The following is a 23,580-nucleotide window of genomic DNA, read 5'->3' as shown; positions in this document are numbered from 1 at the left end:
TTGCTAAGTATGCTCAAACAATTTTCCTTATACAAAAGAATAAGGTCCGAAGAACTCAAAAAAAAAGTTTTATTGCATTTTCTAACGGTAATATCTCAAAAACGGGAGCTAATTAGTTGTTTCTGACTTCGGATTCGAGTTCAGCACACCGAAAACCTTCAGAAAAGTATATTTTTGTTTCGGCAACAAAACCCTTGTAAACCAGTGTTATCTACAATATAAATTTAATTAATTTATGTGTTACAGAAAAAAAGATAAAAATAAAAAACCGTAAAAAAACTTGGATAAAACTTGTTTTTTCCGTTTTTCAGTCAAAAATCGTTTGCCTTTATATGTCCTATAAGTTTGAAATTTTTAAAAGCTCCAAAAAATTGCTAAAAAACACCCAAAAATACCCCTAAAAATGTAGGCGTTTTTCAAAAATTCATATTTCGAAACGTAGAGACAAAGATAAAAATCCGTATCAGACCCCTAATCTGTTTCTTATAATCTTTCGAATGAAATTTTTCCAATTTTCAAAAACAATTTCCCCTACCTAAGATCATAACTTTGTCTAAGGTCTACAACATGTTTAAGTTTAAAAAAAAACCGTTCATAACTTGGTTTTGAAATTTTTTAGAATTTTTTCAATACCTTTGTCAGCCAATACAATATCGATTAAAAAATAAATTCAACTTTCTACAACATCGCGTTTAGAAAATAGCCACTTTTTTTCAATTTCGTTTTATCCCTATTTACCCTATTTAATTATTGAATTTTTAAAAATCCTTTATTGGTATTCCCTTTAATACGTTTCAAATAAGCTATAGAAGATTTTTGTATCTCCATTAGTTTATTTTTAATTTTTAATTGAAATTTATGCCGCACTGCTAACAATTTCAGTGGAGAACGGGAGAAAATGGCGTCCCTTTTTCGTGGATGCTGCCATGGTTCATCGATTTATAAGACGTTATTACGTCAAAAAAAAACTAAAAGTAGGTTTGTGCTGTGCTTACACAGATAAAATTAAGACACTTACAATTAAGATTAGGCTCTTCTTAATTATATCTTCTTGAAATAACAAGATTTCCTATAAAAATAAACGAAATCCGTTTAAACTCTGTTAAAATCAAAGTTAAATGTTTCTCCCTCCTTAAATCGTCTATTTCTTCTTAAATTTATTGAAATTGCCAATAAGAACACTAGCTATATTAAAATAAAACCTTCCAATATCTAAGGACTTATAAATATTGCTCTATAAATTTCACATAAATCCCTAAATTAACCATTTTAACTTTTGCCATGATACTAAAAGTTATGTCTAGCAGTTTTCTTAGAATAATTGAGTGCTATTTCAAAGTGTTTAATATTAATCCTTACTCTGTAGTAATTACCACCATATAGAATATTGTGGTAATTTTATAATACTGACATCAAATCAGCACATCAATATCTAGCTGATTATCCTGATGTTACTAATTTATATACTCCAACAGGATATAACTCACACATAATTAAGTCAAAACCGAATATAATCATACTTGGTTGCATGGCAACCTCAAGATTGTGTATAACGAGGATGATCCTCTGGAAACTTCAATTCACTTAAATTTATCATTAATGAGCCGAAGGAGCTACCGCATATCTTGTTATATCTTATTATCTAATTAATGAAGATACAGTAATTCAATGCCACAGACGCTATATAACAACTATCCATATAAGAATACTTTATCAAGGATATGTGTAGCTAAGTACAACAATAGATGGATATTGGATATTTACCCTAACAGCTTTTGTCATCAAAATCAGAACAGAACCACCTGGGAGAAAGTAGGTATTTGTGTGTGAAGTTGACAAACAGGAGAAACCCACAAGTTTCATAAAAAAAAAATATAAAGATATAACACATTCTTTGGGAATGGAGAAAGTTATTCGCTGACAAAAAGGTGAAATACTTTCTCAAGGATTCACTTTTGTTAAGTGCTAGAGTCGAACTATGAAGGCTGTATAATATTGGTGTGTGTGCGTGTTACGGCATAGCAGCAATATGAGGTGGTATTGTTATGAAACTATTTTGTTTTGATTGATCGCAAATAAAACGAGTGCTAAACTTTATGTAATGGTAGGTATATCCACCATGAACTTCTCATTAGACTAATTGAATTCTATTTCGTAATAAAAACAGGTTGTTGAGGAAAGGCTTTATGATTTATGCAAACATATTTCCTGCTAAAGCCTGAACTACATCAAAACACAAAGTCAAAAAAGTACAAAAAAGTAAACAAGATGTTTTTTCTTCTTCCCCCTAGTAGCTTGTTTGTATATCTCCCTTTCATTTTAAAAAAGTATTCGATTCAAAAAGCTTGAACAAGACCAAGCTTTCAATTTTCACAAAGTTTCAAAAACAAATACACTCAAACAATTTTGTATATCCTTTCCGTAAGGTAGCTCTGCGATCACATAGTTCCTGTCATTTTGCGAAGAAAAGCTCTTTTGACAAATAAATGTCATTTCAAAATAATATCAAAAAATTATCAGCTAAATTTATAAAAACGTCTGGAAAACAATGCCGTAAGCAAGAAATAACATTATTAAATGTTTTAGAATATTTGTATACCTAAATACATTATGGGACATTCAAAGATTTTGTAATGGTTCAATTTAAATTGAAGAAACTCATTTATTTTGTTGCTTCTGTGCGTTTAAAGAATGGATCATAAAAGACTTGGATTTTGGAATCGAATGGTCTGTTAAATTGAAGTTTTTTTTTTAATTCTTCACGTAAAAAAAAATCTATTTTGCAGAAGCTGAGGATGAGTTTCTGATAACCATCATTCAAAGAGAAATCCGCCGCTCTGGGATAAAAAGCGAAAATACTTCAGACTTGCAACATTTTGCAACAAATGACTCAGTGTTTGTTAGGATAGTTTTCGTCGCATTTTCAAAAGCTGTCAACGCCTGCAAAATTGGGATTGGTGCATTTTGAAATATGAACATTTGTATACAATGTCAAATAATTTTAAATAAATTCTATATTAAAAAAAAAAGCATTTCATTTTTGGTTCCCTCACCATTTTAATGGGTGTAGTTTTTTTTTCAATTATACATAGGTAGTCGATTCCCTCAAAGTCGAACTTCATCCAGGTCGAACTTCCCTTGTTTACTTAAAAAAAAAAATTTTATTTGAAATTTAAAACTTCAAAAACAAAAGAGCTTTTTTAGTTATTTTTTTTCCAATAGATGTCAGGTAAATATACATGTGATTTTTATATTTTGAGCTTTTTTACTTTTTTGTACTTTTTTGACTTTGTGTTTTGATGTAGTTCAGGCTTAACGACTAACATAATGAGTAAACAAGAGTGTGCACGATTGTTATTTCTCTTTTTTATATGACAACAAATACAAATTTTTGGTTATAAGGAAGTTCATGTTGTATTTTTTTGAAACAAAATTTTCACTTTAATTTTGTATAGGAAAATTGAGAGAGGGAAATAGTTTCACACTCACATTGTAAAAACAAACAGGTAAAATAGTAGGTACCTACATAAAATCAACAAATAAAATAAAAATTGTTACACTCATGAAGCTTGGCAAAAAGTTTGCTTCTGGGATAAGAACCAAGGATAAAAAAGTCTAAAAAAAAGGTTGGGTGGAAGGGTGTTTTTTCGCGGACATGAGGAAAGGGGTGAAGGTAAATAATGTTGAATATCATAATAATGACACATGTATTTAAGGTATTTTTTGATGCTGAATATAATGACATAAAAATAAAGTCAATACGATTGCTCTAAGAAAAGTTATTGCCAATTAAAAACAAGATTGCTTGTTTTTCGACAACAGGTAAAATATAATTAAAACCATGTGAAAATATAATACACTGATGAAATTTGGATGAAGGTTTTGGATAAAGCAGGGATTAAGGATTGATGAACTCAAAAATATTTTTTGGTGAAAGGGTGTTTTTTTTGTTTTTTTTTATGGGTTGAGTTATGTGTGAGAAAGGTATCATAACAGCTGACATATATCTTTGATGCCGGGTACAAAGGGGTTAAGTAAAAAAAAAACGATTTTCGGATTTTTAATGGACTATCGCCATAGCTCTAACGTATCTCCTTCCGTTAGAAATTATTCGGTACAAAGGGTTTAAGTCAAAAATTTCTTAAATTGTATGGTACTAAGAGCGTAAGTTGACTTAACTCCTTTGTTTTTGCATTCATTTTTAATTTTAAAATAAAAAAATTGATCCTAAAGCGTTAAGTTAAGAGGAAGAAAAAAAACGAAAAGCGATTTTTCTACTGTATTATATTATTTCAAAAAGAATTTTCACATTTGGTAATTAATCGCATTAATATTTCCAACTTTCTTTTATAAATTAAACCTTGTTATCAATGTAAATAAAGATTTTTCTTGACTTAACACCTTTGGACCAAGTTTATTTTTGAAGACTAAGGCTAGGCGCAAACATGCGATTTTAGTCGCACGATTATTCAGTCGCAAAAATGGATCACACGCATTTCAATGCCGGTAAACACATATGCTTCTAAAAAATAGCCGCGATTAAAAAATTGAAAATTGTCCCATTTTTTTGGCGACGCGATTGTCGCAAATTAAAATGGAACAAATGGACCAGCATAGTTATGCACACACTTGCGACTAAACCGAAAACGACTAAAAAGTAGCAGTCGCAAAGAGGCCAAATCATGCGCACACATGCGATTTTCAACCACTCGATTTTTTAGACGCAAGAAATGAAACACATTATTTTAAATGAGAGCGCACAGACTTGCGATTTTAAAATCGCAAAGTTTAAAAAAATGGATCCGGTTCTATTTTTCGCGATTTTTTTTTGCTGCACATAAGGATATATTATACAGAACGTAATGCACCTGCCCGCACTCGCGACACTTGGAACAATTGTTTTAAGTACAATAATGGATATTACTAGAAAGTGTTGTATAGTGGCTCTCTTATTTATAAACGATAGGAAATGTAAAAATATAATTCCATAAAATACATAAAAAAATAAGAGAAGACCCTCAGAAATTTACCCAGTACTAATGAGTATTCAGTGCTTTGGTGAAGTAATGGTACTCGTGGGGCCTAAAATAAGATACAAACATACACATTGCAGAGAATCTATTTCTATTTCTAGTCTGGTAAACAAGCTGTCAAACCCTTACCAAATTTTGAGACATTTATCACTTTATTGACCATTAGATTTGAACAGTGAGTATCTCCTGGCTCTCTTGATCTTGAGATGATGCATATTTTTTATCGAAAAACGGTCAACTTTTTTTCGACCAAACATAATGTTTTTTATTGCAATTAAAAATAGTCGCGCGATTTTTTAGTCGCAAGTGTGTGCACGGTAATTTTATGTTGCGACTGCGATTTTTTAGTAGCAACGACTGAAAATCGCATGTGTGCGCCTAGCCTAAACGGCTCTAAAGTGTTAAGTCAACACAATTTTTTTTTCAAAACGGTCATTTTCTGGTCAACAGCATAATGATATTAAAATAGATCTTATGAATGATGTTTCTGCATCATTACTTTTTAAAAATAATAATATTCAGATTTACAAACAAAAATTGAAACTTCAATTTCATTTTCCTCAAAACTACATTTTCTGACTTAACACCTTTGTACCCGGCGCCAAAGATATTTAGTTGATTTTTTAAACTTGGTAAAAAGGTTTTGTTTGTTATAAGATCTAAGAATCTAAAGAGTCATACGAAATTATGAAATTCGGAATTAGTAGGTACTACAAAAAACCAGGGAAAAAAAGTTACACAAAAAAAGTAGTACCCAATTGAAACTCAGCAATTATGTTACTTTTGAGTTTAGAAACAAGAATCTATTGCGTCTATAAGAACATCATGGTTAAAAGGGTGTTTTTTTTTAGAGAAAACAAAAATGATGGTGAATTTTGGATAAAAAGCAAGAATAAAGAGTTTTTATAAAATTTCGGTGAAAAGGTTTTTTTTTCGAAGAGACAATAAAATCTGTAATTGGTTCCAAAAATCCAATGATAATAAATAATATTTTCAGGACAATAAGTAAAATTTTAGCAAAAATCTGTTAAAAATTCAGACTTCTTACATTCAGGGTAAATATATTGTTCATTGTAAAATGTACATTGTTCAGGGGTTTCCACTTCCATTGCTCCAAAATAAGATTTATCTTTTCATTTCTCATCAAAAGAAAACCCTTTCCATTTTATAAGAAATGTAAAAATGATTAAAAATTACATATTTGTTAAAAGGAAACTCATTAGATTTTTTGTGCAATATAGAATTTTTGGAATTAATTTTTGAAAATCATTGGAAACGGTAAAAAAAAATTAAAATTTTCAAATAATTTTCGAAAGCAAGTTGGTATGACATTTTGAGGAAAATTTTTTAACGAACATTTTTAAAGAAAAACTTTTTAGAGACCTCAATTTCAAAATTAACAAAAATAATCAATTTTTTGAAAACGGATGAATGAATTAATTTTGAAATTGAGGTCTCTAAAAAGTTTTTCTATAACTAAAAATTTTCGTTGAAATTGGTTATACGTACTGTTAGGTAATAATTGTGCTAAAAATTTTTGTTTGTTTGAAAGTATGATCTTAATTTCTACAAAAATAAATCACCTCAGTTATTTTGACACAGTAGTTCAGTAGCTTGACATAGAGAAAGAATTGCAAGACCCAGTGTTTTGGTATTCTCCAACATTTTAATGTCAGGTCGCATTATTATCTTGAGTTTGAATTTTTTACGAGTCCTAAACTAGCTCTATAGCACCAATATCACAAGTAAAAATAATGCCCTTGCTTCTTAAAAATGTTGTTAAAAATGTTATAGAAATTAATATTCAAAATGTTCATGCAAATCTTCGTCACTTTTTTTAATCCTTTTTCTCATACTATTTGCCTTGAAAAAACTCTGAACGCAAAATCATAAAACAAGCCAATTAAAACAAATATACACCAGAAATTTCCTCTTCAAGTACTTTTAAAAATATAGCATTTTGATCACTTTAATTCTCTCTTTAACACTCTCTAGAGTGAAAACATAAAGTTCTTCCAAATGCATAAACATACCATTCTCGTAAAACTAATTTGATTTAAATATTTTTATGAAACCAAAATCGACTGGAATAACTTAAAAGCTACTATCAAATTCAAATGTCTTGTTTCAAGGAAAACATAACTAAAATATAAATTCCAATATTTTTCGTTGATAAAGTTATGTATTTCAAATAAACCTTTTTTTTCATTTCATTTTTCAACCCCAACTTCATTTTGTGTTTCTTTTTATACAAATTTCGTGGTATAACATTGAATTATTTATGAATTTCCTAAATTATTGTATTTTTTATAGATTTTAAATCTATAGGAAGGCAATTTTTTTTTATTATCTTGTTGGGATGTAAAATAAACAGCCCAATGGTTATTTTTTTGTATCGTTAGCTGGATTTTGATGCATTAACATGAAAAGAATAAAAAATAAACAAATTTAATAGCTCTAAAGTCACTTAGTATTTTTCGGTCAATTTTTTATTATTTATGGTATTTTTATGACTTCTATAAAATTCTATAGCCTGAAAAATGTTTGATAAGCCTAACTAAAACCAAATTTAAATCCCACAATAATAACCATTGAATTGACCTTTCAATTTTTGGGGATGTAGGATGAGATTCAATTTCCCAAATTTGTTATTCGCCGCACCTACATCACACTGAACATTTTAATTGGTATGATAAAGTGTAATAGTTAATGCATTTTTAATTGACCACTTTGTGTAAAGTTAAAGTTTTTACACAAGTCTATTAATTATTTATGTCTCAAACATCCCGCCCACAAAAGCTTATGTTGGCTTATTTATTTCAATTAGAAAATGTAACTGTGAAGAAATATCCAATTAAACTTTCAAAACTTAGTTTAAATAAGTTCAAAAACAGGCACTAAATTGAGCTTTTTTGCTTTGTAAACTGTTTAACTTTTGCTATTATTCAAGAATAATGGATAATTATGATTTTTAAGAACTCCAATTGGATCACCCTCTAAATACTTAACCTAAAAAAAACTAGCCCACTTTTTCAACATCAACCCACTTGCCTTAATTCAATTGTATATTGGGAACGCTTTAAAAATACTTGAAAAGCCAAAACATTTGTACTAGAAACAAAACAAAAAACAACAAAAATAAATTCAACTTAAAACAAAATAAAAAGAACAAAACAAAACAAAAACTCATGACACTCGGCCGAGGCATTTATTAATTCATGCGTTGCTTGTGTACTTGAGTATTGTTGTGCATTTCTTTTGCCAAATTTAACAAATTGTTGTATCTTTTTGTGTAGAATTATTTACAATTAAGAATTCGGCAAAAGTTTTGGTTTTTTTGTAAAAACAAAAAAAAATTGTGTACTTCTTCTTCTTGTATAGAATAAAGACGATATAAAATAATTGTTTTCAAGGACATAATTGAAGTTTCATTCAACTTTCCCACCAACCACCATCACACCACACCCATGCGGAAATAGTATGTTTTTGTAATTTTAAATAGATTTGAATCGAGTCTATATTCCTTAATCTCTCAATCTATGTTTTTCGCATACGAATGTATCAAGGGATTTTATGTGTTTTTATGTCATTGGCAGAGATTCAAATAAAATCAAATAACTTTTAAAGAGAATTTACAGAAAAAATGAACTTTAAGAAAATTCTTTCAATGTTTTGTTTCTTTTTTGTTGTTTTCAGATACAAGCTGGATCATCAATTACCCCAAGTGGATTCAACACCAGGAGTTTCAGAAGGTAAAAAATACATTAAATAGTCTGAGAGGTGGCATTTTTTTTTTTTTACAATTTGGTTGTTAAATCGATATTTTATATAACAATACAAAATTTTTGAGCATTTAACGTATCAACTTGTTTTAATCAACGAATTTTTTTAGTGTGTAAAATGCCTTTAAAAATTACAAGTGATCCACGTTCAAGTTTAAAAGTATTTTATTTATAATTAAATAAATAAATAAATAGTTCAAAACAAGAATTTTACAAAACAATGCTAGGCCAACTAATAGGTTTCTTGGGAACAAAGGGTATTTCTCCCCTTACAGCTCCCAGGTGAAACCACCCTTTCAATACCAGTAATATTCTTTGGAAGAATATAAAATTGTTAGAACAGGGTAGTTTGTCCGACCATTTCAAAGAAAGCAAATTTCGTATTCCATTAAAAAAAGTTACTCATACACCATAGTGAACATTATTTTTGATTTCTTTCTTATTTGTTACAAAACCAATATTTTAATAGATTGAGATTAATATTTTTTTTAAACTTTTCTAAATAAATGTAAAAAATCCTGCAACCCATAGAAACAACGTTTTTGAGACACTTTTCCGTTTGGGTGGTTAACGCTAACAGCATACTGATGAAGATTTGTTTATAAGTTCAAAATGAAGTAATTTTTATAAACTTTAATTGATGAAGACAATGCAGGGTTGTAAAAAAAATCATTTTTTTGTAAATGTATTAGCTTTTTACTACATATTAAAATCAAATGCACGACTGGGTCGCATTAACTTGTTCTCATGATAAAAATTGCTTAAAATATTACAGTTTTTTTATACCATTCATAAAACAAAAATTTCAATTTAACTTTTTCTTTAAAAAATGTAAAAAAAGACTTAAAATTGTTTTTAAAATAACGAATACAGCTTTTGAATAGGTTTAAATCTCCATAATTAGTACACATTTAATTTCTAATTTAACAAAGAAATTTAGAATTTTTTTTACGAAAATTGTAGGAACAGTTTATTTAAAAAAAATTAGCAACCCGTTCTCAGACAGTTGAGTTAAAAAAAATAACTTTTTAAAAAATATTTTTAAAATATTTTATTTCGTTAAATACTAAGGGTACAGATTATACAGATTTAAGATTAATATTTAACATTTGATTAAAAATTAATTTTTAATGATATTGATTGAAAAACATATCAAGGGGCACGGTAGTGCCCAGCCAAGTTCTCTAGCAACTTTGGCACTACACCCTTATTTACAGGAAACAACTCAGGCCATTTTCAACCCCCCTCTAACTTCCACACCAAAGATTCCAGAATATTCAAACTCACTACATTTGTTGAGCTGGCCGAACCCGAATTCCTCACAAAATTTCAGCTTCTTACGATGAGTAGTTTCTGAGATATAGGACTTCAAAAATCGCGAAAACCGTAACTGACTCACTGACAGATCATCAAATTTATGGAGAACTTCCCGCTATCGTAGAAACTTGAAAATTTACATGGTGATAGTACTTGTGGTGTATACAAAGGAAATAATCGAAAATTTGAGATTTTCAATTCAGGGGGCGTGGTAACCGCCCATTTTCACCGAATTTTCATCAATTATTATAGAGCACTTCTGATTATCGTAGAATCTTGAAATTTGGTAGAATGGTAGAGCTGGTAGTTTAGGTATACAAAGGAACAAATTTAAAATCTGAGAATTTCAGCCAGGGGGCGTGGCAACCGCCCATTTCCGCCCATTTTCACTAAATTTTATCAAATTTACTATCGTAGAATCTTGAAACTTGGTAGAATGGTAAAGATAGTAAGTTATACCAAATAAAAAATTTAAAATTTGAGAACTTTGGATAGGGGGCGTGGCAACCACCCATTTCTGCTGAATTTTCATCAAATATTATAAAGCATTTCTAACTGTCATAGAACCTTAAAATTTGGTGGAATGGTACCCTTGGTAGTTTAAACAAAAAAAAAAATTTCAATTTGAGAATTTTAGAATTTTAAACAAGGGGCGTGGTAACCGCCCATTTTCTCTGAGTGTTTATCAATTATAGAAATTTTAAGTTCTACAGCAATACCTTGCAAAAAGTAGTGAAATCACAACAAAACATTACTGTTAAAAAAAACAGGCAAGTTCTCTTATGTTGAAGTTATGCTGGCACAAAAAGTACTGAAATGTAAAAGTGTACCAAGTTCTAAAGCTTGGCTTTAAATTTGTATAAATGAAATGTTGATTTTTCTCTTGACAATTTTTCTTAAAATTACCGATTTTTAAGCTTTAAAAATGCTAATTGAAAAATTGCCAAGCAAACAATAAACATTTTATCTATACAAATTTAAAGCCAAGCTTTAGAACTTGGTACACTTTTACATTTCAGTACTTTTTGTGCCAGCATAACTTCAACATAAGAGAACTTGGCTCTTTTTTTAACAGTAATGTTTTTGTTGTGATTCCTTATACAGGAATTAATAAGAAAATAGTTTTTATTAAATACATTAATTAACAGATTGAGGGGACTATAAGCGCCATAGTTTGATCTACTAAAGATGTTACAAATTGACATTTGTCTTCTTACATTATAAAGACTTACTGTAAAATTCAATCGGGAAAGGACCGATGGTGTTGAAATCGAACCATTAATTATTCCTATGATAAAACTGAACTGTAAATACTCTCTATGAGCAAAAAGAGATGGCAGATACATATACACTGCCGGTCATCTGAATACGTCCACATTTTAGTTCATCTTATTTTTAGCCTGGCTTGGTATTTATTGCAATGGTACATCTTTTTTACATACGTAACGAGAGAACATCTTTATGCGCTTAGCTTAGGAGAAAAAAAATTGTTTTGGGACCTACCGTTCTTCTCACACGGTAGCTAGACCAAATCTATTCATAAAAACAAGTATATTTTTTGACTCATCTGAATAGGCTCAAAAGCAAAAATGTTAATAAATGATGAGTTGCATGGGTCAGTTGGACTCAAAATTGTGTCTGTCAATAAATCTGATTGTCTATAACCTGTAAGGACGAAAACGGGTCGGAAAAAATCTTTAGGCGCGGACAAAATGGCGAAAATAAAGGAAGTCTTTGAATTAGGCCGAAATCAACGATGCATTGGGACAAAAATTAACACAAGTTAAAATTTAGTATGCAGTTATTCGCGCAATATCCAAGGGTATAGAAACAACAATTACAGTCGAAGTTGCTAAGCCACAACATTGGCCGATAGATGTGCAATGATCTGAACAGCCTGACTTCGCGCTAAAAATTAGGCTGAAAACCGGTATAAAATGCAGTTTAACGACGGCAAAACGGGTTGTTACAAGTGGTAAGCATTTGAGAAGAACAAATCTTCGCAAAAATTACCACTTTATAAACCACGAAAAGAAACTCGCCTCCAATCGTAAAAAAAAACTGAGTTAGAAATTGCAGATCGAAAGTTTTGTAGAAGGAAACAGCTTTGCACTTAATGACACTGCCTTCAGAGTTATGCAGACAACTTAAAATAATCCTTCTCTCTACGAAAGTCATAAAAATAGGAATTGAGCCCTCAGGGTCAACTTAATTCATTTTTTTCCTTTGAAAAATCACCGGTTGCAAATTTGACTTTCACGACATGTTTTTTTTTTTCTTTATTGGAGGCGAGTTTCTTTTCGTGGTTTATAAAGTGGTAATTTTTGCGAAGATTTGTTCTTCTCAAATGCTTACCACTTGTAACAACCCGTTTTGCCGTCGTTAAACTGCATTTTATACCGGTTTTCAGCCTAATTTTTAGCGCGAAGTCAGGCTGTTCAGATCATTGCACATCTATCGGCCAATGTTGTGGCTTAGCAACTTCGACTGTAATTGTTGTTTCTATACCCTTGGATATTGCGCGAATAACTGCATACTAAATTTTAACTTGTGTTAATTTTTGTCCCAATGCATCGTTGATTTCGGCCTAATTCAAAGACTTCCTTTATTTTCGCCATTTTGTCCGCGCCTAAAGATTTTTTCCGACCCGTTTTCGTCCTTACAGGTTATAGACAATCAGATTTATTGACAGACACAATTTTGAGTCCAACTGACCCATGCAACTCATCATTTATTAACATTTTTGCTTTTGAGCCTATTCAGATGAGTCAAAAAATATACTTGTTTTTATGAATAGATTTGGTCTAGCTACCGTGTGAGAAGAACGGTAGGTCCCAAAACAATTTTTTTTCTCCTAAGCTAAGCGCATAAAGATGTTCTCTCGTTACGTATGTAAAAAAGATGTACCATTGCAATAAATACCAAGCCAGGCTAAAAATAAGATGAACTAAAATGTGGACGTATTCAAGTGACCGGCAGTGTATAAGTTGTAATCTATGAGAGTAAGGTGGTATTACAATTCTCTCTGACCAGGGAAGGAAACGTAGACAAAATCTCATAAACCTTCTTAGAACGGATTCTAATCTGTTGATATGAGTCGCGTAATAAGGTGCCCATACAACACACGCATATTCAAGAATTGATCTCACAAACGAAACATAGAGGGTTTTAAGGACATAAGGGTCATGAAATTGACGAGTAAAACGTTTAATAAAGCCAAGAGCCTTATTAGCCCTTTTTATTATATTATTAAAATGATCGATAAATGAAAGCTTTGATTCTAATACTACTCCAAGATCTGTAAATCAGAGGAATTAAAGTTATATTTATGGACGAACCAGTTATTCTTACGCGTAAAACACATTGATTTGCACTTCTCAACATTTAAAAAAAGACGATTATTACTACCCAGAATCTTTTCAGATCATCTTGTAAAAGTTCACAGTCTAATATTGAATTAATTTTTCGAAAAATTTTCACGTCATCAGCATAAATAAGAGACATAGAGTTTTTTCTTAAATTCCAACACTGAAGGTTTTGAAAACTTGTAGACATTTTAATATTATTCAATATTTGATTCGTTATATTTGAAAGTGCTATAAGTCACATTTTCCATGGTTTTCAAAATGTGTAATTTACTTAATGAAACACAACAATGTAACTGATTTTTTTGTAAAAATATAAAGTGGAGTTGAGTTCATATCACAGCTAATGGATGCAATATTTTACCTTTTTCAAATATATCGACTCATTTCATGTTAAATCATTTGAGAGAAAGTCAGAAATCAAGTAAACTGCTCTGTGATAGGTACCGTTAAAAATGGTCCAAAAAGTATTAATTTTATTTTAATATTTTAAAAATTGAAGCTTATTTGCATATGCATATTTTCTTTGTATTTTTAACACAATTTAAAACTGTTTCGGTAATTTTGGTCATTAAAATATTTTCAATTTACCCTCTATAGAATATCCCAGAACATTATAATTACCAAGTTTGAAATTAATCGCTTCAGTGGTTTGAGATTTAGCTCGAAATATAGACAGACAGACAGATAGATATACAGAAGACCTTCCTATCGCATTTTCTATCATAGTAATTTTAATCATGTCTGATTGTTATCAGGAAATTCAATTTTTTACGAATCCTAACCTTAAACCTTTATCGTTTTTAGAAAATGTTGTCTTCATAAAAACAAAAAATTACGCATACGCCACAGTGACCCTTTTTTTAGTCTCGCTCCAGAGCAAAATAAAATAAGTTATAATTTATAGAGCGCTGATAATTGTTTTGAAAATTTCCTATGTATTTCTATTCCAAAGGAATAATGTAAGGGAAAAGGTTTAGAATGTCTCGAATGATCGTTTTTTTAAACACAGTGATTTTTTTTGTATTTTTTGTAAAAAAGAGTCATCTTTTTTTAAATTATAAAGTATAAAAAAACGCATGTGGACTCAAACCACCTCACGATTTTAAATGCAACACAATCTCACTTTCGGTAAAATTTGGGCTATTTTTATAAGAACGAGAATCACTTTCAATCGATATTTAATTGTTTCTTTTTTTCAAAAAAAAAAAAATCAAGTGCTTTAAACTTTTGCTGTTTCTTATTTGTATTAATCTTTTTTTATAATAATATAGTGTAAACAAATTATTTTCTTAGAAATAAGCTCTAAATGAGGGCGCCTATGGCTACTATTTTAAGATCGTAAACTTTATATGTATATTTTTCCATTTTTCCAACATAAATGTTTTAAGTGAAAAGTAATAATTAAAATGAAGCTGTTTTAAAACGACTTTATAACTTTGCAACGCTTTCTCATAAACTATTAAAAATCTTAATGAAGAATAATGACAAATACAATATTTTTTTTTATTTTTCCAACAGAATGGGGCTCTGGGTGGAATGGACCAGACTTTATTGTCGAAGTACAAGAAACCACTTTAAACATCGACCTGCGCCATGGGGACACAACATTAAATTCAACAAATCATACACAAGAAGGTACGTACTCGTATAATATATATATATAAGCTCATTCCTTTTTAATATTCTTCCTATAAAAATGTCAACTTCAGTGAACTTTTAACTTTATCACCTCAAAATGAGCTAGTCGTTAAAAAATACTGTCTAACTGGCAAAGCAGAAGTAATTGGTAACTAAATTGCACTTAAAAAAGAAAAAAGCAAACAAAAATAATATCTAACAACCATTCAGTCTGTTACGGCAATTTCGGACATCCCTCACTTTTTATCGTAAAAGCTAAGGCATTTGGTCATAAAGCTGGATAAATTGACCAAAGCGAAATAAAAAAAAAAACCCAACATAACTATGAATACAGAACGTTTCAATTATAATATGCATGGACAAGAGATGAAACAAAAAAAAAATAAAAATGTGAAAGCATCACATCAGAAGCTCTAGAGGTGTCAGATGTATCAGTCAGTCGGCTATTCTATATGCTGCCACAAATTGGTTTTCAAAGAACATACCAAAATTAGGAGAGGATTTTTATTTTTTTTTTGTATCTGTATCCTCAATCTCATAAATTATTCAGATGCATTGAACTGACCCTTTTACAGTCCGGGTCAATAGATTGTACCCAGTTTGGCAAAATCGAGAAGGTCTTGAAATTCAGAATTTTAATACCGTGAAAAATTGTTCTATGTTTTACTATTCCAAAGTTTTTCAAAAGTCGGGATGTAGACCCGAGTAAAAATGGAATTTTGCCGCACCACCGCTGCACCACGTCCGCACCACTTTTTGACCGCCTCACCACGTCCGCACCATGATCAAACATTTTCAAAACGAAGCACCACCAATGCATTTTGAAAAAATGAAAAAAAAATTAGCTGCACCACGCCGCACTATTTAATTTTGTATGAAAAAAATCGGTGCAAGATCGCCGCACCACGACAGCAACACGTCCGCACCATTTTATTTTGAATGAAAAATTCGGTGCACCACCACTGCCGCACCACGTATGCCCCATGATTAAAAATTCTATTCTCGTACTTATACAAATTTGTAAGTCGTCTTCAAAGTTATTTTGACTTAAGCAACAAATTGCCAGTTCGTACAAACATTACTTGGTGGTCGAGTGGTTAACTTCTAATTGAATTCGATACTCGGGCTCGAATCTCTTTCTCGTCGGTAGTTTTTTCATGTTATGTTATGTATCATGGTGCACCGAATTTCTCATACAAAATGAAATGGTGCAACGAATTTTTCATTCAAAATGAAATGGTGCGGACGTGCAGTCGTAGTCCAATGGTGGTGCGCCGAAATTTGCCACCAAACGGCTGCTGTTGGTGGTGCAGCTATGGTGCGGTGTTCAACATTTTTTTTTTTAAATTCAATTTCTATTTTTACTTTGAGATTTTTAAGAGAACTGCTGAGAGTTTAATACCTCCACGACTTTTATTATAATTTATCAGCTTCGATCAATTGACTCGGAGTGTACAATTTTTGTTTGTGTTTGTTTTTTTCAGCAGGCCCCAAACTCATCATTCGCACCGAAGAAGTTCTCATTGTTGGCGTAGTCCTGATGCTGTGGGTGGGTTCCATTGTTTTGTTCTTTAATCGTTGGGGAAAAATTCGTATGCTGGAGCCATATCAGCCGAAATTCCAGCAACAGCATAGGTCTTCCTGTCCGCTCGTCGATTTGGATTCACTACATTCACATCCGGTAAGTTTTTTTTTTTCTTTTATCTTTCTCTATTTTGTTGGTTTTTGAATATAATTTTTTTTTTATGTGAATGTCAAATCATCAAAACTTGTTATGTTTCAATCTTTGAAGCTTTATTGGTATTTAGTTTTTACGGCCAGTGAACAAATTGTACATATTTTTTTAAATTCCATTCATTTGCCAGATGTCACGGAAACGATTAAAGTATAGATATTTAAAACAAAAAAAAAGTAGAAATTTAGTTTCGTTATGAATTTCAAAAAATCACGTGCTGGGAATAGCAAATACCTCTCTTATCTCTTTAAGTCCTGAATTTCCATAAATGTTTACTTCAGGCGATTTAATTTATTTTGAAAAATGAATTCGCAAGAAACTTGTTACAATTTGTTGTTTAAGATTTTAAAATCTAGGATGAGTTTAACACTGAAAATAATTATTTTCTTGTGGAAAAAGTTTTTCCTTTCTCAACCCCAGACAGCTAAATGGGGTTTAAATTCCATTACATATATTTTATGATTAAATTTACATTTACATGGAAAATTCCTTGGGCTAAAACAAAAAAGGACTATGAATTAAAATTATATGTAAATTTAAACAACTAGTGGCAAGTTTTATATAAAGAGAACTATAAACAACACAATGTTAAGAGTGTTCTAAGCCTTTTTTGTGGGATAGCTCTATGACTGAAATGAAATTTTAATATTCTTGCGTAGAATGAAGGAAATTGTGGAAGTTTATTAAAGAAAAGCACTTATAAAGTTTCCTTGTATGAGAAAAACTAATTTTTGCATTTCATAACAATGAAAGCAGGATAATTAATAATTTAACAATATGATTTAGTCTGGAAACTAGTTTTCTAATTTTGATTTGTATTATGAATTACGCAAAAACTAGGAATTATTTAGCCTTGAACTTCTAACAGTTCAAAGTTTATGATTAAAAAAAAAAATAACAACAACTTGCCTTCTATAAAGCTTTACAGAAGCAACAGTAGCATTTCTTTAGCTTTATAGAAGCCATTTATCGCGGCTAAGCAAAGGTGCACTTTTTCATGAAAATTAAACTCTTGAACAGTGGCGTATCTAGAAAAAAATTTGGAGGGGGCTGGAAAATTTTTCATACATTTTTTTAAGGGTAAATGTACGAAAAAATTGTCTCTCTTTTTTATTCATTTTTGATGGAGAGTGAAGTGCTGCGGTACTGAAAGTTGTATAGTAGCATTTTACTGCTCTCGACAGCTTCGTACTACTGTCTCCTCCTTTCACATCCAAAGTCGTGTTTCATCAAAGTTCTTGTATCCCAAACATTTTACACAAGCAACAAGCAGTTGAGTCATACTTCTTAAAAAAACACTTTATTTCGTTCTAAATTCAAAACAGTTTACAGATTTATTCATATCACGTCTAGTTTTTGAGCTATACTCATCACTGTTTTCGGTATAAACGCCCATGTTCCGCTATTCCACCGAAAGTGAATTGAAATCACTTTCCAATTTCACGTGAAATGAAAAAATATCATATTCTTCATTTCGATCGATTTCGAATCGAGGATCATCCATTTTATTTTGTTTCTAAAGTGAAATTATTGCTGCTCTTCATTTTAATTAAAAAAGAAGAGTTTAAAAGAAAAAATAAGAAGACACATTTTTCGGGACAAATCAAATAACAAATATGTAAGTGGGCGATATTATTGCAAATTTTAAAAGAAAAATGAATTAGGTAAAGTATAAAGCGAATGAGGTTGCAAACACAAGGTGCAATTCTCCCCTATAGAATTGTACACTGCAAACACAGGCAGTGATGAATTATTATTTCATGCCTCATGTGTTTTGTTTATTTTGTATTAAATTAACAAAAAAAAAAACTTAAAAAAATAGTAAAAATATAAGTTTAGATAGTACTTTGTCCAAAAGTTCAGAGTCAATGAAAAAGGCACCAAATTCACGAACAGAAACAAAGTGAATTGAATTTGATCAGAAAATGTAAATGAGTGAAAAAATGCAGACACCTCATTTCACATTAGGCAAAAAGTGAAATGCAGAACGTGTGAAATCTCAAAAACTAATTTCCAATGAAATTTTTTTCGTAAAATATTGCTTTTTCCACCCAAATCAGAAGAAGAAGAAGAAGAAGAAGAAGAAGAAGAAGAAGAAGAAGAAGAAGAAGAAGAAGAAGAAGAAGAAGAAGAAGAAGAAGAAGAAGAAGAAGAAGAAGAAGAAGAAGAAGAAGAAGAAGAAGAAGAAGAAGAAGAAGAAGAAGCTAGGTATCAAATTTAATGGAAGAAGGCACGCATTGGAGAATATAAAGAGAGCTATTTTCTTGTACCTAATAAAAAAAAATTAATTAAAAACAGACTTAACTCTAAACTATGTCTACTTTTTTACAATTAATCGGTTTTTATTATTAGTAAGAGAGTCATGATTCTGAAATAAATGCATTGTTTCAAGAGCATGTGTAAAGTGCAACGAATAAGGAAAGGCCAATGTAATAAAAACATACTTATAAAACATACATTGAATGCATACTAAGCCATAAATGGGTTATTAATTTTTCGCAGGAACTCGTCTTGCTGCATGCTAACCCATATATGGTTTATGTTTCTAAAAATGTATACACAGTCGACTCCCTCTAAGTCGAACTCCCTCTAAGTCGAATTTCCCTCTAAGTCGAACTTTTTCACCATTTTTAATGAACAATTTTGAAGAAAAAATATTAAATTAATCCCTCTAACTCGAATTTCCTTCTAACTCGGACCAAAGGGAAGTCGACTTTACATATACAAAAATAAAAATTTCTATGTAATACCTTTTTTCAACAACCAATAAATCTAAAAAATTGTTAAACAATTTTTTTATTCATTTCGTTCATAATTCATGCAGTAGATAACCTTCTACCAGACGTCATTTTAAAAACAATTAAATTAATATCTTTATGGTAAAATGGGTAGTTGGGAGGGGCCTACAAATTATTAATATTATTTTGAACTTTAAAACTTTGCATTTAAAGTTTGGTGCTTAAATTACACATTAAAAAAAAAAAAACATTAAATAAATCAAATTTCTGAAACTGCAGTCCTCTATCCTTTCAAAAAGTAATTACAACGTGTCAACCCCTTTACATTAAATTTTAAGGAGAATAAATTTTAATTTTATTTTACTTAATTTTCCAATTACCTATTCATTGCAAATCATATTAAAGTACGCAATTATAGAACTATCTACTCATAACAAAATCACAATCCTGCTCAAAATTAACGCACACGTCTTTACTTTTGGATCTTGTTTTAAATGGCTTTAAAATTGTACCTCTTTTTTTTTTGTCTGTTTTCTTATTTTCATTTCGAAAAAATGCTTTCATGTAACAGTATTATCAAATAAAAAAGATAAACAATAGGGGTATTCACGTAAACGCGGAAAACTCATAGAAACGGTAGAAACCGTAGAATTTTCTATCGGTAGAAATGAGCTGTCAAAATTTGTATGGGAAAAATATTCTGCAAATCAAAGAATTTTATCTCACAAATTTGAAGCAGAAACTGTAGAAAAAAAATCTGATAAACTTTGGGTGTGTTCAGTCACCTATCGGATAGGCTATCTGGGATACCCGTATCTGGAATATGTTTTTGAACGCGATTTATATCTTATTATTCAGATAACCACAAATAAAATATGTTAATATTGAAAAGAGAATATTTTTTTATTTGAGCAAAATACATTTTTTTATTGTTGCATAGTATTTGCAAAATTAGCTTGACTTTATTTTTTTAATTGAACAAAAATTTTATAAGTTTAATTTGACGTTCAACAAACAGCTGTTTGTTTCCCTTGTTTACTCAATTATTTTCTGCTGGGGTGTTCATTTAAACCTTTTGCGGAATTTTCTATTTTTCTGCAAAGTAGAAAATTATCTCGTTACATGAATAACCTTAATATTTAACAAACTCAAGCTCTAAAAACTGATATTAAGATAGTTTTTGTATTTTAAGAATAAATTGACAGTTCCTTCCAATTTATTGCTTGGTATTGGCCTTGTCGTAAAATATTGTACGGCTCTTCTTTCATTGCAGTTTTCAGCTGATCAAGGTTGCTTGGCAGTGGATTTCGGTCCCAAACTAGTCCTAGGCATATTCTATTAAATTTAAATTCAGATTTCTGAAAAACATTTAATTCCATCACTTGAATTTAAGCTGACTCTTGTTCCATCTGAGCAAAAAACTATGATACTGATTTATAAAGTCTCTAAGAAAAAAAATTTTGGACAGGAGTGTATTTCTATGTTTTTTTAAAAAGAAAATGAATGAAAGAGTTTTAAAAAATGGCTTTAATTTCAATTATTCGGTTTTTAGTTAAGTTAGTTAGTGGAGTACCTAAGCTCAAAAATTGGCAATATTAGGGAACCCGGCCGAACAGCTTAGATTTTGATGATCTTTTTTTTCAAACGTCGGTAATTAAAAATACTTTAAAGTCTATGGATTAAAAATTGCCGGTGTTGCCGTTTTGATTTTTTTAATTTAATTGAAGATTTTTGTGAACAAAAACAAATTTTTTTCAAAAATTTTTCTTAAATTTCATAAATTAATTGATGCCAAAAGATTGTCTAGGAAATTCAAGGAAAAAAAATATATGGGAGTGAGGGACAATCCTCCATAGTTCAAGCGATAGATGCAATTTTCTTATTAATTGACTTCAAACACAAAAAAAATATTTGAACACAACGGCAACACCTACAATATTCAAATATACATTTTTTAAAAGCTAGAAGCTTAGTCATATATGTAAAATTAAAATTAAGTTAATTGAATGAACGGCTTTTGAAAGAATGGTAATTGAACTCAGATTTTGAAAAAAAAAAAAAGTAATATAAAATGCATTTATTTTCAAATTTTTTTGGCCGCATTTATTATGATTTCAAATTATAAAAGGAAATGTCAATATGTATTACGGTTTATGAAAAAAATTAAAAAGTATTTCATTTTCGAAGAACTTTTTTGAATAAAAGTTTTGAAAAAAAATGTAACTTATTTTTTTTTTTTAAAGTTCAACATCTAAACATAAAATTATTTTTTATTCATTTAATAACCCTTACTGTTGAAAGTTAAATAGCAAAAATTTAAAGTTCCTATTTACCACAGTCTTTGAGAAAATTAATTATTTCAATGCAAAAATTCAGTTTTAATAAAAAAAAAAAACCATTGAAATTGAAGTAATTTTTCATTTTTTTTTTTTCAAAAGTGTGATATATTTTACCTTTTTTGCTTCGAAATTCAACTGAAAATATTTATGGCCAAACATTTTTTTTAAATAAATTCATATTTTATTAGAAAAAGTTTGGAAAAAAGTCATTTTAAATTTTTCTAATAACATTTTTTTTTTAATTCTTAGTTTGAAGACCATTTTTTCAAAAAGTCTTGATTAAATTTAGTGGATTTAAAATTAAGAGATAAGAATGAGCTTCTGGCTTTTTAAAAATGTATTTTAAAATATTGTAGGTGTTGCCGTTGTTTTCAAAATATTTTTTTTGTGCTTAAAAGATGGAAGATTGTCCCTTACTGCCTTTTATATATTTTCCTTAAATTACCTAGAGAATCTTTTGCTATCATTTGTTTTATGAAATTTAAGCAAAAAAAAAAAATGGTTTTGTTAAAAAAAAATTAATATTAATTTTAAAAAACAATACGGCAACACCAGCAATTTTTAATCTATAGACTTTAAAGTATTTTTAATTACCTACGTTTGAAAAAAAAAATCGTCAAAATCAGAGCTGTTCGGCCGGGTTCCCTAATAATTTGCTTTAGTTACTGTACTAAGTTAGTTTATTCAGTTTTCATGAATTATATTAGTTTTAACTTAAATTGTGTATATGTCAAAGGTTTAATTCGCAATCGCATTTTCCTTTTTTTTCAATACCAATTCCACGAATATTTTTTTGATACCAAATATTTTTCAATCAACTCAATATAACTGAATAATGATATATTTTTTAAATCCCTTTTTTCATTTTAATTCAATAGATAGTTTTTTTTGTATCACTTTTGTGTAAATATTGCTTTGACCATCACGTAATCTAAATAAATGCAGCTTACAAAATTATTTTTTGTATATTCTTTGTCAACTGAATCCTTTTTGAATGTAAAATATATTTTTTTCTCCCCCATTTCAATTGCAATTCTAACTATCACTTGTGTATATTTTTTTATTTTTATTTTTTTTTCCAGCGAGCATCCGTGTCCAGAATGTCAATGGGAATGATGGGCAATTTAAATATACCAGCATGTAAATTTGCAACGTATAATCCCACAATCTACACAAAAGGTAAATTAAAAATAATAAATCTCAAGTTTTATTTTGGTTTGTGTTTATTTAATTTTGCTTTACAACTGTCATTGGAGACAGAGGTAAGATTTATTTGTTTGTGCTAAGGGAATCCTTTATTTTCGGACACTTAATTGGAAATCACCGAAGGACTTCTCTAAATCCCAAACCTAGAAAATGATGAAGAAAAATCACCTTTAGATGCGGTGACAAGTTTTATTTTATTTTCTTAAATATTTTTTTTTTCTTTCTCCTTTTTTTTGTTTGAACTCAATTGAAAGAAAAAGTTCAACAGAAAAAGTGATAAAATCCAGTAAAGAAAATTACTTGACGGTGAAAAATCTCTTGTGCGACCAAAACTGCTTTCCGTCGCAATGCAATATAGAAGATAGTCGTCGCAATTCAGCTTAACCTTGTTATATTGTGTACAATTGTTTGCTAGCTAAACTAA

General features: G+C 29.8%; 2 protein-coding genes across 3 annotated transcripts in view; one reads left to right on the top strand and one right to left on the bottom strand.

Moving 5' to 3' along the window:
- Nucleotides 1-23,580, top strand: part of LOC129909238 (uncharacterized) — a 134,268-nt gene that overhangs the window by 98,939 nt on the left and 11,749 nt on the right. Inside the window, exons 2-5 of one of the 2 annotated variants that reach the window (XM_055986290.1) lie at nucleotides 8,730-8,785; nucleotides 15,019-15,135; nucleotides 16,626-16,819; nucleotides 23,033-23,129. In XM_055986290.1, the coding sequence (XP_055842265.1) occupies nucleotides 16,679-16,819; nucleotides 23,033-23,129 (238 nt within the window). In that variant the 5' untranslated portion in view covers nucleotides 8,730-8,785; nucleotides 15,019-15,135; nucleotides 16,626-16,678. Of the gene's footprint in view, nucleotides 1-8,729; nucleotides 8,786-15,018; nucleotides 15,136-16,622; nucleotides 16,820-23,032; nucleotides 23,130-23,580 lie in introns of both variants that reach the window. The other variant, XM_055986289.1, reaches the window with a different exon arrangement.
- The window catches only part of LOC129909227 (U3 small nucleolar RNA-associated protein 6 homolog), a 172,381-nt gene that overhangs the window by 137,998 nt on the left and 10,803 nt on the right, over nucleotides 1-23,580 (bottom strand). The window lies entirely within an intron of this gene.

This window comes from Episyrphus balteatus, chromosome 2 (genome assembly GCF_945859705.1).
Source record: "Episyrphus balteatus chromosome 2, idEpiBalt1.1, whole genome shotgun sequence".
Lineage (NCBI taxonomy): Eukaryota > Metazoa > Arthropoda > Insecta > Diptera > Syrphidae > Episyrphus > Episyrphus balteatus.
This window is presented reverse-complemented; position numbering and strand designations above follow the sequence as displayed.